General features: G+C 37.9%; 1 protein-coding gene across 1 annotated transcript in view; it reads right to left on the bottom strand.

Annotated features, from left to right (window-relative positions):
* LOC128600355 (cytoplasmic dynein 1 intermediate chain 1) overlaps window positions 1-12,824 on the bottom strand; it is a 61,243-nt gene extending 48,419 nt beyond the window's left edge. Inside the window, exons 1-4 of the mRNA XM_053612758.1 lie at window positions 12,311-12,824; window positions 9,683-9,796; window positions 9,409-9,523; window positions 8,165-8,252 (exon numbers count right to left, since the gene is read on the bottom strand). Of these exons, the coding sequence (XP_053468733.1) occupies window positions 8,165-8,252; window positions 9,409-9,523; window positions 9,683-9,790 (311 nt within the window). The 5' untranslated portion in view covers window positions 9,791-9,796; window positions 12,311-12,824. The remainder of the gene's footprint in view (window positions 1-8,164; window positions 8,253-9,408; window positions 9,524-9,682; window positions 9,797-12,310) is intronic.
* Window positions 12,825-13,155: the final 331 nt, after the last annotated feature.

Here is a 13,155-nt window from a genome sequence, read left to right as displayed (position 1 = left end):
TTATTGTCCTGTGAAAAGTAATCCTAGGTAAATCCACAATGAGACTGTTATTTTTTAAATCACAAATCCATCCTCTAATTTGGAAATCTGCAACTGTGATTGTATTCTACAACACCAGAACTGCTAATCCTGAATAAAAGTGATGTATAGTCCCAAAGGTAAACAGTAAAAAACAAAATAAAAAATAAAAAAAAAACACTGTACAATTTTCAATTTAGCACTTTTACAAATCGTTTGTCTAATGTCCGTTATGGAAACCTGAAATGGTCCCACATGGATAATATTTTTCACTGTTCACCTGCTGCTTCTCAAACTGTTAGAACGTGTCTGCACTGGCCAGGCCAGCAGAGCAAGCAGCGTATTTAATCACTTTCTAATTACCATTTAGACTCAAATCATTTGTGAATCTAATATTTGACACTTGCTTGTAGGCCTGTTTAATCTTAAAAATGAGTTGGGGTTTTTGCCTTCTTTTTTTTCCAGCCAAAAAAAAAACCCCTGAATATCGGTGGCTGAAAATGTTTTTAATAAACAAACAAACAAATAAAGAAAGAAAGAAAGAAAGAAAGAAAGAGAGAAACACAGAAAGAAAGACAGACAGACTGACAGAAAAACAGAAAGACAGAAAAACAAAGAAAACCAGAAAGAAAGAGAGAAAGACAGACAGAAAGAGACAGAAAGACAGAAAAAGATAAAGAAAGATAGAAAGAAAGAAAGACAAACAGAAAGAAATAAAGAAAGAAAGAAAAAAGACCGAAAGAAAGACAGACAGAAAGACAGAAAAACAGAAAGACAGAAAGACAAAGAAAAACAGAAAGAAAGATAGAAAACCAGAAAGAAAGAGAGAAAGACAGACAGAAAGACAGACAGTCAGACAGAAAGAAAGACAGAAAGACAAAGAAAGACAGAAAAGGACAAAGAAAGATAGAAAGAAAGACAAACAGAAAGAAATAAAGAAAGAAAAAAAGACAGACAGAAAGACAGAAAGAAAGAAAGAAAGAAAAAAGACTGAAAGAAAGACAGACAGAAAGACAGAAAGTAAGACAGAAAAACAGAATGAAAGACAAACAGAAAGACAGAAAGTAAGACAGAAAAACAGAATGAAAGACAAACAGAAAGACAGAAAGACAGACAGACAGAAAGAACTTTTGGTTAAAATGGTTAAATGTACTGGTTTTGACTGGTTTGAATTACCGGTCTCATTTGTGATATGCCATTTTATATGGATGCAGATTAGCATTACCCCACCATAGATTCGTCTGGTCTAACCCGGCTACACCCCTACAAATATTCCATTAGAACCGTTGGCCTATAAAGTTATCATGTACGAAATTGACTATGGAGTTGTGATTCATAAAATTACAATTGTGGTGTGGAATAGACATACAATGACTTCTGACAGAAACAACAGGACCACTCACATCACCGAACATGGGAATTAAAGGAGAAAATCCCCATCAACGTTTAGAGAGGTCTTCGTGTACAGTGAGAGACAGCATATATATTAACTGGAACATGATTGGAGAGTAAAAAGAAAGATAACTACACAGTGTTATTATAATGTACATCTACAGGCATCTGGTATGGTACATGAATATGATTTTTGCAGAAAGTGAGTCTTTAGGCAAAACAAGAGACAAAAGACAAAATGACAAAATGGAGAGGCGGCCATCTTTCACACTTCTGTGCCATTCTTGAAAGATGAACATAAAGTAATATACAGATATTATTTACAGTACATAAATGAATGCAAAGTTTCAGGTACGACAACAGCGGTATACAGGCATGAGAGCTATCTACATTTCTGAAATAATATATTAAATATGGATTTGTAGTACTATTTTATTTTATACACACACACACACACACACACACACACACACACACACACACAGAGTAGTGTGCTAGTTTACAGCTAGAAATTCATGAACAGTGCAGCAGCTTTCAAACACCTGGACTTGACTGGAAGAAAATGGAAATGTGTTGATGGCATGTTGCCAAAACCATCTCTCCTCTTATTAGATGTTTGTGTTTTAAAGATTTCACATAATCAGCAAAGACTTCTATTATTCTAGGTTTCTTTGCTAGACAGCAAGCATGATGCTAGCTAGGATGCCAGATGCTAGCTAGCAAGCAAAGCTGATTGATCTCGTAGCAATGCGAAGCTTTCACTAGCGCATGGGAGAAATATATAACAGCAAGTTAACATCCGAGGTACCATTTTAGAACCCGGAAAACACCAGTCTGGTTTCTAAAGAATACCTAGATTTAGCGTTTAGCGATCCTGCCAGAAGAAGATTGGTTCCCTTTTCAGTCTGGCTCTTCTTAAGGTTTCTTGCTCATGTCGTCTCAGTTTTTCCTCGCCACTGTCGCCTCTGGCTTGCTCATTAAGGATCTAAATCTAAATCCAGATCTCTGTAAAACTGCTTTGTGACAAGGTCTATTGGGAAAGCGCTATACAAATAAAACTGAACCGTTGCAGGGTTTTGTTGTTTATTTCTCGGCATCTTGAGACCGTTTTAGACAATGCCTGTAGTACACAAAGCCTGTACGGGGACAAGTTGTGAAAGGGGAGTGTTGACCTTCTAAACTTCTGAGTAACCTTCAGTACAAGTCATGAGCATGCTGATTATTCCTTCACTTCAACAAGCCCAGTCAAAAGGAAGTGTCAAACACACGCACTACGGGATGACACTGGATTGTAATCGACGTTATTTTAAATGGCTCCAGTCTAACCATGCAAGAGGAATCGCTGAAGTCAAGGTTTGAGGCAGTCTACAGCAGGCGTCAGGCATGTGTCACCTTGGGGAAACACACAGAGCTGCTCTGTTTTTTCTTACAGATACAGTGAGCGATTCCGATTACGAAAAACAGCAAACACATCGTCACGCAAAATCGGTTATTCTCATCTCTACACTTATATATGATTTATATTAATACATACATTAATATCACCTGATCTAAGAGAGGATGAGAATGGGAAACTCATATATATGAGCCATTCCTTGCCAAATATGTTGTTCATCACAATTATATTTATACCTTTCTGATCATTTTTAACATTTGTGTCAAATGGTGTCAGCGATGTTTCAATTTTGTCTTCAAAGTCTTAGTCCTGTAGTCTTGATCATATTTAGTCAAGCTTACCCCGTTTTCTTTTAGTCGCGTTTCACTCTTATCTTAGTCAAAGTAAAACGTAAGTATTTAGTCTCGTTTTAGTCAGTGAAAACTGATGCTTATGATGATTTCAGATATCAGTGATATTTATGATATCACTGATAGATATTTTTAGCCATATGATCATTATTGATTAAGATTTCAGTCAATCTAGTCTAGCCAAAACGAACGTTAGTTGGAAAGCTACTCCCCAGTGTGCTTGCTTAGTCCTGACATGCCACGCACAGCACAGGAAAAGAAACTGCTCCTCATGCCATCCAAACCACAGGGTATTTGAATTGAATTTTTAAAAAAAAAAAAAAAAAAAAAAACAAGTCTATTTCGTCTCCTCTTTTTTTTTTTTTATAAAGCGATAAATAAGGAGAGATTTTGGTAACGTTTTTTTATTTTTAAAACTACATTTTAGTCTTGTCTTTATTCACCAACAATACTGCATGTTGATATAGTCAGAGTCAGCGCTCAATGACGTCGGTGCCGTCTCTTCATCGTCTCGTCTTAGTCGTGGGGAAAAAACGTCATCGAGGAACGTCTTTCATCATAATTTTCAAGATCGAAATTAACGCTACTGTCAAATTCTAATCCAGCACCAATCCGGGAGCCACCACAACTTCACATCCAATTCCCTTTCACCTGCACATCTTACCTGTTTTATTCTCACATGCTCTCTCTATACTGAAGTTCTGCTGTGCATGAGCATTAATATCACTAACTTTACCAGTGCTGACTCCTGCTTTGGTCCATGTTTCTCAGTTCGATCGCCCCGTGTTACTCTGATCGCCTGATCGATTGACCCCTGCCTGCCTCGTGTTTATGATTTCGTCTGCCGGTTTGGTTTTGAATAAAAGGCTTGCGCTTACATCCAACTGTGTCCACATCATGACAACTCAACATACTGCTCCGCTACATAGGAGGCCGTGGATCGCACCGTTTCGGCCTCTACTGAAGCACAAAGTACTCTAAAGATGGGTTTAAGCTCCCATCCACCAGTGCAGTGTAGCGATGCTGAGCACAACCCGGATCCCTACAGAGAGCAGTGACAGGGCTGAGCACAGCCATCATGTGTCATGCAGGCTTAATTACAGGCCTGTCTGGTGAATACAGTACAAGAAGTTCACCCTCGACATCAGTCCTCGCTTTACCACACAACTCCGGGAGACACTTCAGTGAACTGAGAGAACCGAAGAGAACTCTAAAATGTCTTTCAGCATCATGCTGTTATAGGGGAATTTTCCTCATGTTTGTTACTTCAGGATGCTCTCTGCTCCGTTATCACCACTCATTCACTTAACTATTTAAACACTCAAGCAACAGCGATCAAATGTGTTATGCTGAATTGTCAAAAGCACCTTTTCCTCAGTGATTGTGTCCTGTTTAAAGCATCTCTGCTTTAAAGTAAACTCTAGATATCCTCTGTGAAACTGTTAAGTGAATTTCTGCCTCGCATGCTATTACATGGAATGATATTTGTTCCTTAAGGATTTGGATTTGAATGTAAGGTTTATTCTTTATTTGAACGATATGTTGCAGCACAACGGACCAGCAGGTAGTGCAGCCAGCTCACAGCTCCAGGGTTCCCGGTTTGATCCTCAACTCAGGTTACTGCCTGTGTGGAGTTCTGCATGTTCATACCCTGTCCATGACGGGTTCCTCTGGCTCCTTCCTCTTACTCCTACACCCTAACCCTAACCCTTGTTCAGTTTAATTCATTACAATGAGCTAAAGTAACATGATTTTTGAACATTTTGTCACAACCTAATTTCATCGTGGTCCAGCCACCTAATACAACCCCAATTCCGAAAAAGTCGGGACGCTGTGTGAAATGTCAATAAAAACAGAACGCAATGATTTGCCGATCTCATAAACGCTTGTTATTCACAATAGAGCATAGAAAACATATCAAAATGTTTAAACTGAGAACATGTACCATTTTAAGATAAAAATAAGGTCATTTTGAATTTGATGGCCGTAACACATCACAAAAAAAAGTTGTGAAGGGGACAACAAAAGGCTGGAAAAGTACGTGTTACTAAAAGAAACAGCTGGAGGAACATTTTTGCATGTAATTAGGTTAACTGGCAACAGGACAGTAACATGATTGGGTGTAAAAAGAGTATCTTAGAGAGGCAGTCTTTCAGAAGGAAAGATCTGGATGGAAGTATATGTTGCTGTAAAACCTGCATATACCTTTCAGCACTGATATTGCCTTTCCAGATGTGCAAGCTGCCCATTCCAAAGGCACTAATGTACCCCCGTACCATCAGAGACACAGGCTTTTGAACTGAGCGCTGATAAAAAGCTGGATGGTCTACGGGGGTGCATTAGTGCCTATGGAATGGGCAGCTTGCACATCTGGAAAAGCACCATCAATGCTGGAAGATATATGCAGCACTGATATGTTTTCTATATTCTATTGTGAATAACATATGAGTTTATGAGATTTGCAAATCATTGCGTTATGTTTTTATTTACATTTTACACACCGTCACAACTTTTTTGGAATTAGGGTTGTATATTTAAAAACCGATGTTGACTTAATTCATGTGTGTTAAAACTACACTAATCATTTTGTTGACAGAACTAACCGGCCAGTGGATCTGTAGTTCCCAGCATGCTTTGCAAGGGACTGCATTAGGAGAGTAAATTTAGGGATTAAGTGTGTTATTTCATGTGTTTTTCAGTAAAGGGAAAGTTATGTTGGACATTTGAAGAAGTTTCTGTCATGTTTTTGAATTTTGTGGTTACCATCGTGCTGAAGAGTGGCGCTTGTGCTTAGGCCGATGGCACTCAGTGATCTATACTAATATCGGTACTGACGATCTGTTCTTATTTGTTCATTATACACATTGTGCATAATGAATGAAACTGCTTGTTTAAGCATAAGAAAATTGATTAAAGCTTAGTAAATTAATTTTAAAAAAGATTCAGTTGGACCAACATAAGAAGATTTAGTTTGACAAATGTAATAAAACTAATTAAACATACTAGAGTAAATTAATTTGACCTACACCAACTAAATTGTGTTGACCCAACTAAACTGATTTATTTTGAATGAACTAGATTAAATTGTGTGTAAAAACTTTCTTCAATTAAATTAAGTCAGAGTAATGAAGTTATTTGTTGAGTGTACCTCCCAAAAACATGCACGTCGGTGTACTGACTACTCTAATCCACTTTATACAGGTCGGGGTCGCAGTGGATCCAGAGCCTCTCTCGGGAACACTGGGCATTGAGGCAAGAGCACACCATGGATGGAATTGAACTCCACGGTCTGAGTAAATCTGAATCTACTGCATATATAAAATTTATTACACCGCCAAAATCTGAAATTGAATCTTTCTAAATCTGATGGTTTTCAGAAATTCCATTTATGTTCTATATGGTTTTAATTAAACTTTTATACTTACAAGTTAATTTTGTGAAACGCGAAGATGCCTTCGAAAACAATGAAATTAAACCATTTGTGCATTAAAAAAAAATAAATAAAGAGCAGTCAGCATTAATGAACTAATCACAGTCAATATTTGGTGTTTATAAGGAAACTAGCTGGTAAGTTTTACAGAACATCTTGGGAACTCTACCACGGTTCTTCGGAACACTCTGACTGTTGCACTCGCTTCTTTTTTACAGGCCAACTCCAGCGGCCTTCGTTACGTTTCTTGTCTGAAAAAAAGTGGTGCTACATAATATCTGGCTGTCTTTACAAACAGTTTTCTGTTACGTTCCAATTTTTTGTTGGAAAAGTAATGTTTGGAACGATAAAATATTTTTCCATTGATTCGATAATGCAGACATCATTAAAAAAATAAAAAAATAAAAAAAAAATTTGTACTTAAGAAAATAGGCTCCAATTTAACCATGCAAGAGGAACTGCTGAAGTCAAGGTTTGAAACTTTTGCACAGTGCAGTACAATTTCGAAATAAATCATAAAAATTCTGATTGACTAAATTCCAATCCAAAGATCATTCAAATATATGGTACAAATACCATTCCATAGGAGTCATATACCTATATGATTCGGTATGATTACTAAGTTGAGCCCGTGTCTCCAGACTGTCTTAAGAAAAAGGAAAAAAAACGATGTGTTTTTAGAGAGTCATAGTGACTCAAAACTCAGCTGCCATCTTGAATTACTCCACAGAGGGAAGGAAATTATACATTTAACTTCATTACATAGATTAGCGTATGGCTTGATGATAAGATTGATCCCGGATTGGTGGGCAAACTACATGACCACAATGATCACGAGTAGGTTAAAAGATGGTATTAGTGCATCTCGTCCAACTCACAGGAACCTTTCGGCTGTTTAATTTAGTTCCACTTTCAAGTGAATCTGCTTATGACCTATTTACTAGTCGTTTCACTGCATCTACTTTCTTAGTAAACTGTTGAATGATAAAACACGCTTTTTGCCGGGATATTTTCATTGAGTAAATCTAAAAAGAAAAAGTTCTTTTCGGGACTACTCAAGAAGTCTTACAAATGGACAGTTACAGATGACAGAAACAAAACTAGGAACTACAGGACACACATTCAAAAAGCACATACACTGGTTCTTACCTATATCTGTTGATGCCATTCAAAAAGACAGAGAAACAGAGGAATTGGTTAAAAAAAAAAAAAAAAAAACAAAGAGCGAGCTTGAATAATAATATATCCTTCTTTCTGTTGCGATAATCTTTCGGAAAGAATCCTTCGTTAATGTTAAGGTGCTATGATGGAAACGGAACATTATAGCTGACTGGTTTACATCTCTCTCTGTTTGACATGCAGACTGATATCTCAATCACACAAATCAGTGCTGTGTAAAACAACTACTATTCTGTACTGTGGTGTGATAATGAACTAGATGAAGAGTTAGAAAGGAGTATTCAGGTAGTAGTTATAGCATAACATTACTAAATAAGCAAATAATGATGTTTTTGCAGATGAAGGGTTATTAAGTGATATGGATATTTAAGTTGATAAAGACGCAAGGGAGAGACGTACCTGCCTACAGTGGACCCTTCCACTGAGTCCTGACTCCCCGTCTCGCTCGGTGTGCTCATTGATTTTGATGGAGACATTTGTGCTGGGACTAAAACACATAGAATATAAAAGGTTAATTACATAACAGATATAATCACAAGACATCACTGTTTGTTTATAATACCTAAACCAGTTATGGAATAACCTACAAGAAATGCATATTCAGATGTACGCACAGCATGGCAACAATCACAAACTCTGGTTATTAGCATATCTCTCCACTAGGTGGCTCTATAGCTGCACTGAATTATCTATTCACAAATATCTATTGCAAATTCTAAAGCCTGTATTTTTCCATTAAAATAAACGATATAAATTAGAGCTGTACAGTGTGGACAAAAATAGCTGTGGTTATATTGCTGCACACTGCCATAACAGTATGTCTTGAAATATGTTAAAACACACTGAGGAAACTTAATTTGTGTCGCAATTTAAAATGCGTCCGCCTGAATTTATTGTAGCAATTTTTTTATTATTTCATTGTTGATTTATTAAAAGACTTAGCTGGAACCTCAGAGATTGGGGTACCATTTGTGTCCTACGGATCAGACATTTATAAATATGCATGTAAATTTGGGCTGTAGTTAAGACAACCATTGTCAAGTCCAAGACCAGGATGAGCGAGATCACGTCAAGACCGAGTATTAAGGGGGTCGAGGCAAAGTCAAATTCCAGTCCAAATGAAAGTGAGTCAAGCTCAAGACTGAAAACCATCAAATCCTATTAAGGCCAAGCTTTTACTTCATCTAGATGGAATCAGTTGTGCATTGCCCCAGTGCTTAGGCTATGTTTTCTAGAAGGACTTACTTATTGTCAAACTTCGCGCATGCGAAAAGAAAAGTCCAAGAACAAATGGCAGCAAATCAAAACAAGTCAATACAGAAAACGTCTCGTAACTGAACCGGAATCCCATAGCCCTAATGTAAAGTAAAGGTAGAAGACATTTTAAACATAGGTAAAAGTTTCAGATAAATAGATTAAAACATGACTCAAACCTACAGTTTGAAATAAATAAATAAATAAATCCTGTTCCCGCCCACTATACCTACTCTGAAATAAAATAAGTAAACCTCTGCAGAGATGCAATCCTGACCAGGTAAAGGGGTCACTGAAGATGGATGGATGGATGGATGGATGGATGAGACTTTGACTTTTCTGTGAAGCGAGTTAAATGCTGAGTGAGTTTTTCGTGGGGATCAGTGTACCTAATGGTGGCTCAGGTGAGATTCCAATACTCTGGAGCAGCGCCTCAGTCTCTCTGCGCTTACGGTCCAAATCCGAGTCCTCAGGAGCAGCTTCTGCCTTCTGTTGTATTTCCGACTGTGAAGGAACACATACGGATTCGCACACAACCAAGATAACTTTGTCGCATCCTACATCAACCCTTTAAATCCAGATTATTATTCAGTTACTCATCATAATGCACATTACTCAGTAACTACTATGAATTATTTAGTAACTAGTCTTCACAGTCCTTACCTCCTTTTTCTTTTTCTCTTCCTCTTTTCTTTTCTTCTCCTCTCTGATTTGAGCTAGACGCTGCTTCTTGCGCTCCAGCTCAGCTTTTAGGTCACTCTTGTCAGCCATTTTGATCTGAAATGTTAACAGAAGAGACAGAAGGGCCTAGCACATGATGCTTCTCATTTGAATGAATTTTCAAACTTAGTAAATGAAGGCCTCTTTGTATGGGATTTGTCAATCCCAATCTATCCCTTTTTTTTTTTTTTTTAAATGATTCAGATATCCTTCTCATTGAAACAAGGACACATCCTTTTTCCCACCCTAGGGTATTTAGGGTTTATGCACAGACTGATAACCCACATAACAACTCCTAGCATTCCTATGATGGTACTGTATATAGGGACATGCAATAATATCTGTCTTGCTTTGGTGTGACAAGGTGGCTGGCATTTCCAGTGAATCTAGCATCACACAATGATGAACTGTTTCAGTACTAGGGAACTTTTCCACCAAGAAACATTGTAATGCATACAAGGAGGGTGGGCGTGTCCCAGACGTCCCGCACATTCAAATGCAGCAGTATCCTAATATACAGTATCTGGCCATCAGAGGTGATGGGCTTCCATGCACATGCATAAGGTAAGACTTTTAACTGGCATGCCTGTCAATGGAAGGCAAACCTCAGAAAGCATTGGGCAGAACTAGGTGAACTTGTTGCTGCAGGGCATGAATAACATCTGATAACCATAACATTTAGAATGAGAGTTGCTTTTAATAAGCACTTCAGCCCTCTCAAATCTAGAATCAGATGAAGTAATCTGTAGAACTCCTTGCTCTGAGCTGTTGCGTCTAATCTTCGAGTCATGCCAACGTCCCAAACTTCTTGGAACAGAGCAGGAATTTTGATGAGGCCTTGAACCCCAAAAAAGGTTGGGTTGTGATGGCAGGATTGAATTTTCTACCCCAGCGACACTGTCTTCAGGACCCATTGGTGTGATGTAGTGGCTGCCCAGAGGGCAACATTTTCATCTGTAAAGCATTTCAGTGGCAGCCCAATCCTTCTTGAAAAAATGTTAGGCCTTGTGTCTTTATTTATTAGCTCAATCTAGATATAATCTAAGCAGGAAAAAGTCCAAATATTTATCACTCTAATTAGGTACTTGTAGCTCACCAAATATTTATGCTTTACAGTTAATACTAGCGCTGTCTAGGAGTCTATTTATCTATAGACTTAATTGACCTTCCATGTGCAGCTGCCTTTAATAAAGCACACACTCTGTGTCCCAGTCAATAGGTTCAGGTTATTATTCTGTATCATTTTGTTAATTCTGTGGCAATACAATGTGTTAAACTTGTTTCTTTAAAAAGGAAACTCCAGGTGTTCAAATACTTTCGACTGCCAGTGTAAATCCCTGCTATTTCTTAATACAAAGCGCCCTATAAGTATCAAATAGTAATTTTTATTAAGTAATTTTAAATCTATGTTTGTATTTGGTGGCACAGTGGTGTAGCAGGTATCACGGTCTCCTCATAGCTCCAGGAGCCAGAGTTTGATCTCAAGCTCGGGTTACTGTCTGTGCCGAGTTTCACGTTTTCTCCATGTGTCTGCGTGGGGTTTTTTCAGGGTTCTCTGGTTTCCTCCCACCTCCCAAAAACATGCCAGTAAATAGATTAGCTACGATAAATTGCCCCCCCTCCACCCCCCACAAAGTGTGAATGTGTGTGCATGGTGCACCGTGATGAACTGGTTTACCAAACAGGGTGTATTCCCGTCTCACGCTTTCCCAGTGTTCCCGGGAAAGACTTGGTATCAAACGCAACCCTGACCAGGATAAAGCGCTTAATGAAAGTGAATTAGTGTTTTTGCATAAAAATGCTAGGCCTGATCATTTCAGATTAGCTGTATTTACGACACAACAAATACTTTCGGTATGACACATGACACAGCAAATCTGGTCTGAGATCCAAAATAACAGGCTGAAGGTTTACAGGTATTAAAGATGAAAAACAAACGACTTTTTAGGCAGCATATCATGGCTGAATGTAGCAACATGAGCAGATAAAAATAACATGGCAGGGTAATATGACAACAGCCCTTAAACAAGTGTTTTTTTTTTGTTGTTGTTTGTTTCTTTGTTTGTTTGTTTGTTTTTTAAAATACAGTTAAAAATAGGCTATAAACGCAGGTCTGAATGCTGACATTTTAGTGACATGACATCTAACAATCTGACTGGAAGGAAAATGGAGCCATGTATGCTTCTCCAATAAGAGCTACAGTATTCTACAGCCTGCAAAGCCTTGTAAATGGGTATTAAAGCAGACTAGTCGTCATAGACAGATGCAATTTCTTTGCAAATCATCTTTATGTCACTGAATAACGTATTATGAGAACCAGGAATGAGAATTTTTTTATTGCATGGAGAAAAAAAAAAAAAGATGCTACTTGCTAACAGTAGGTAGCTCATTCAGCGAATGACGTCATGTTCCATAGTCAAACACAAGGACACAAAAATGCAGGAATATCACATAGATTAAACGAATGCATATTGTTTAAATATATACATATTTTAAAAAATAAATAGTCGATTAATGATTACCCGACATCAATAATCATGCTGAGGCGTTTAAATGCATGTTTCAGCTCACCTGATGGCCGGATAGATGCTGCCCTCTTTGAAGATGCTGTATCACTGCTTGCTGTTACTGTGTACAATATTGCATCCGTTACACCGACCACATTAAAACATCCTGGAGCTGATCATACTTTGTTACAAATGCAGAACGGCTACATAATAACCGACTGGAATTTGCATTCAAATGCAGGTGGATTTTTTTCCTTTGAGCATCTTGCGCCGTTTGTCTGTTTCAGAAGGCAGGAAGCAGCACCACCTCTCCACTAATAGCAGCTGGTAAATGTCGACTTGTCCATACTGACCCCTAGCGGAGGTCTGGGGGATTTTCACAGCAGTCTTGCCCAATCCTGTTCTTGGAGAAAGATTATACTCAAGGTTGTCAAATTTGTGGTTAGAAGTCCTCATTGGGATATTTTGAAAAGGTGTTGCCCAGTTAACAGTTACTGGTTTCCGAAACGTTCTAAATACAGATATTTTGTAGTTCCCATTTATTTTCCATGAAAGCTGTCTTTATGGAAATCTAACAATTTAACTGCATATTATGGTTCAAAGAACGTTCCCATAACTTTTAAAGTCCCCATGAAATCGAAATTGTCATTTTGTGACTTTTAGTATGAATATGTTAGCCTTAAGGTTATCTATAAGCTAGTTTGCTCCATAACAATGAGAAAAATTAGCATCTAGAATATATATGCATTCAAGATGTACAGTGTTTCTCTCTACAACCAATATGGATCAACAGTTTTGATGACATCATCCTGCACTTTAGCTTCTCATCAGATTTTCTGTCCTATCAAATGCTCTCTAGAATCTGAAGTGTCCAGTCCCCAAGAGTTATATATTTCCTGGCTGTGAGGT

Source organism: Ictalurus furcatus, chromosome 24 (assembly GCF_023375685.1).
Source record: "Ictalurus furcatus strain D&B chromosome 24, Billie_1.0, whole genome shotgun sequence".
Lineage (NCBI taxonomy): Eukaryota > Metazoa > Chordata > Actinopteri > Siluriformes > Ictaluridae > Ictalurus > Ictalurus furcatus.
Note: the sequence above shows the minus strand (reverse complement) of the source record. Positions and strands in the feature narration are given on the sequence as shown.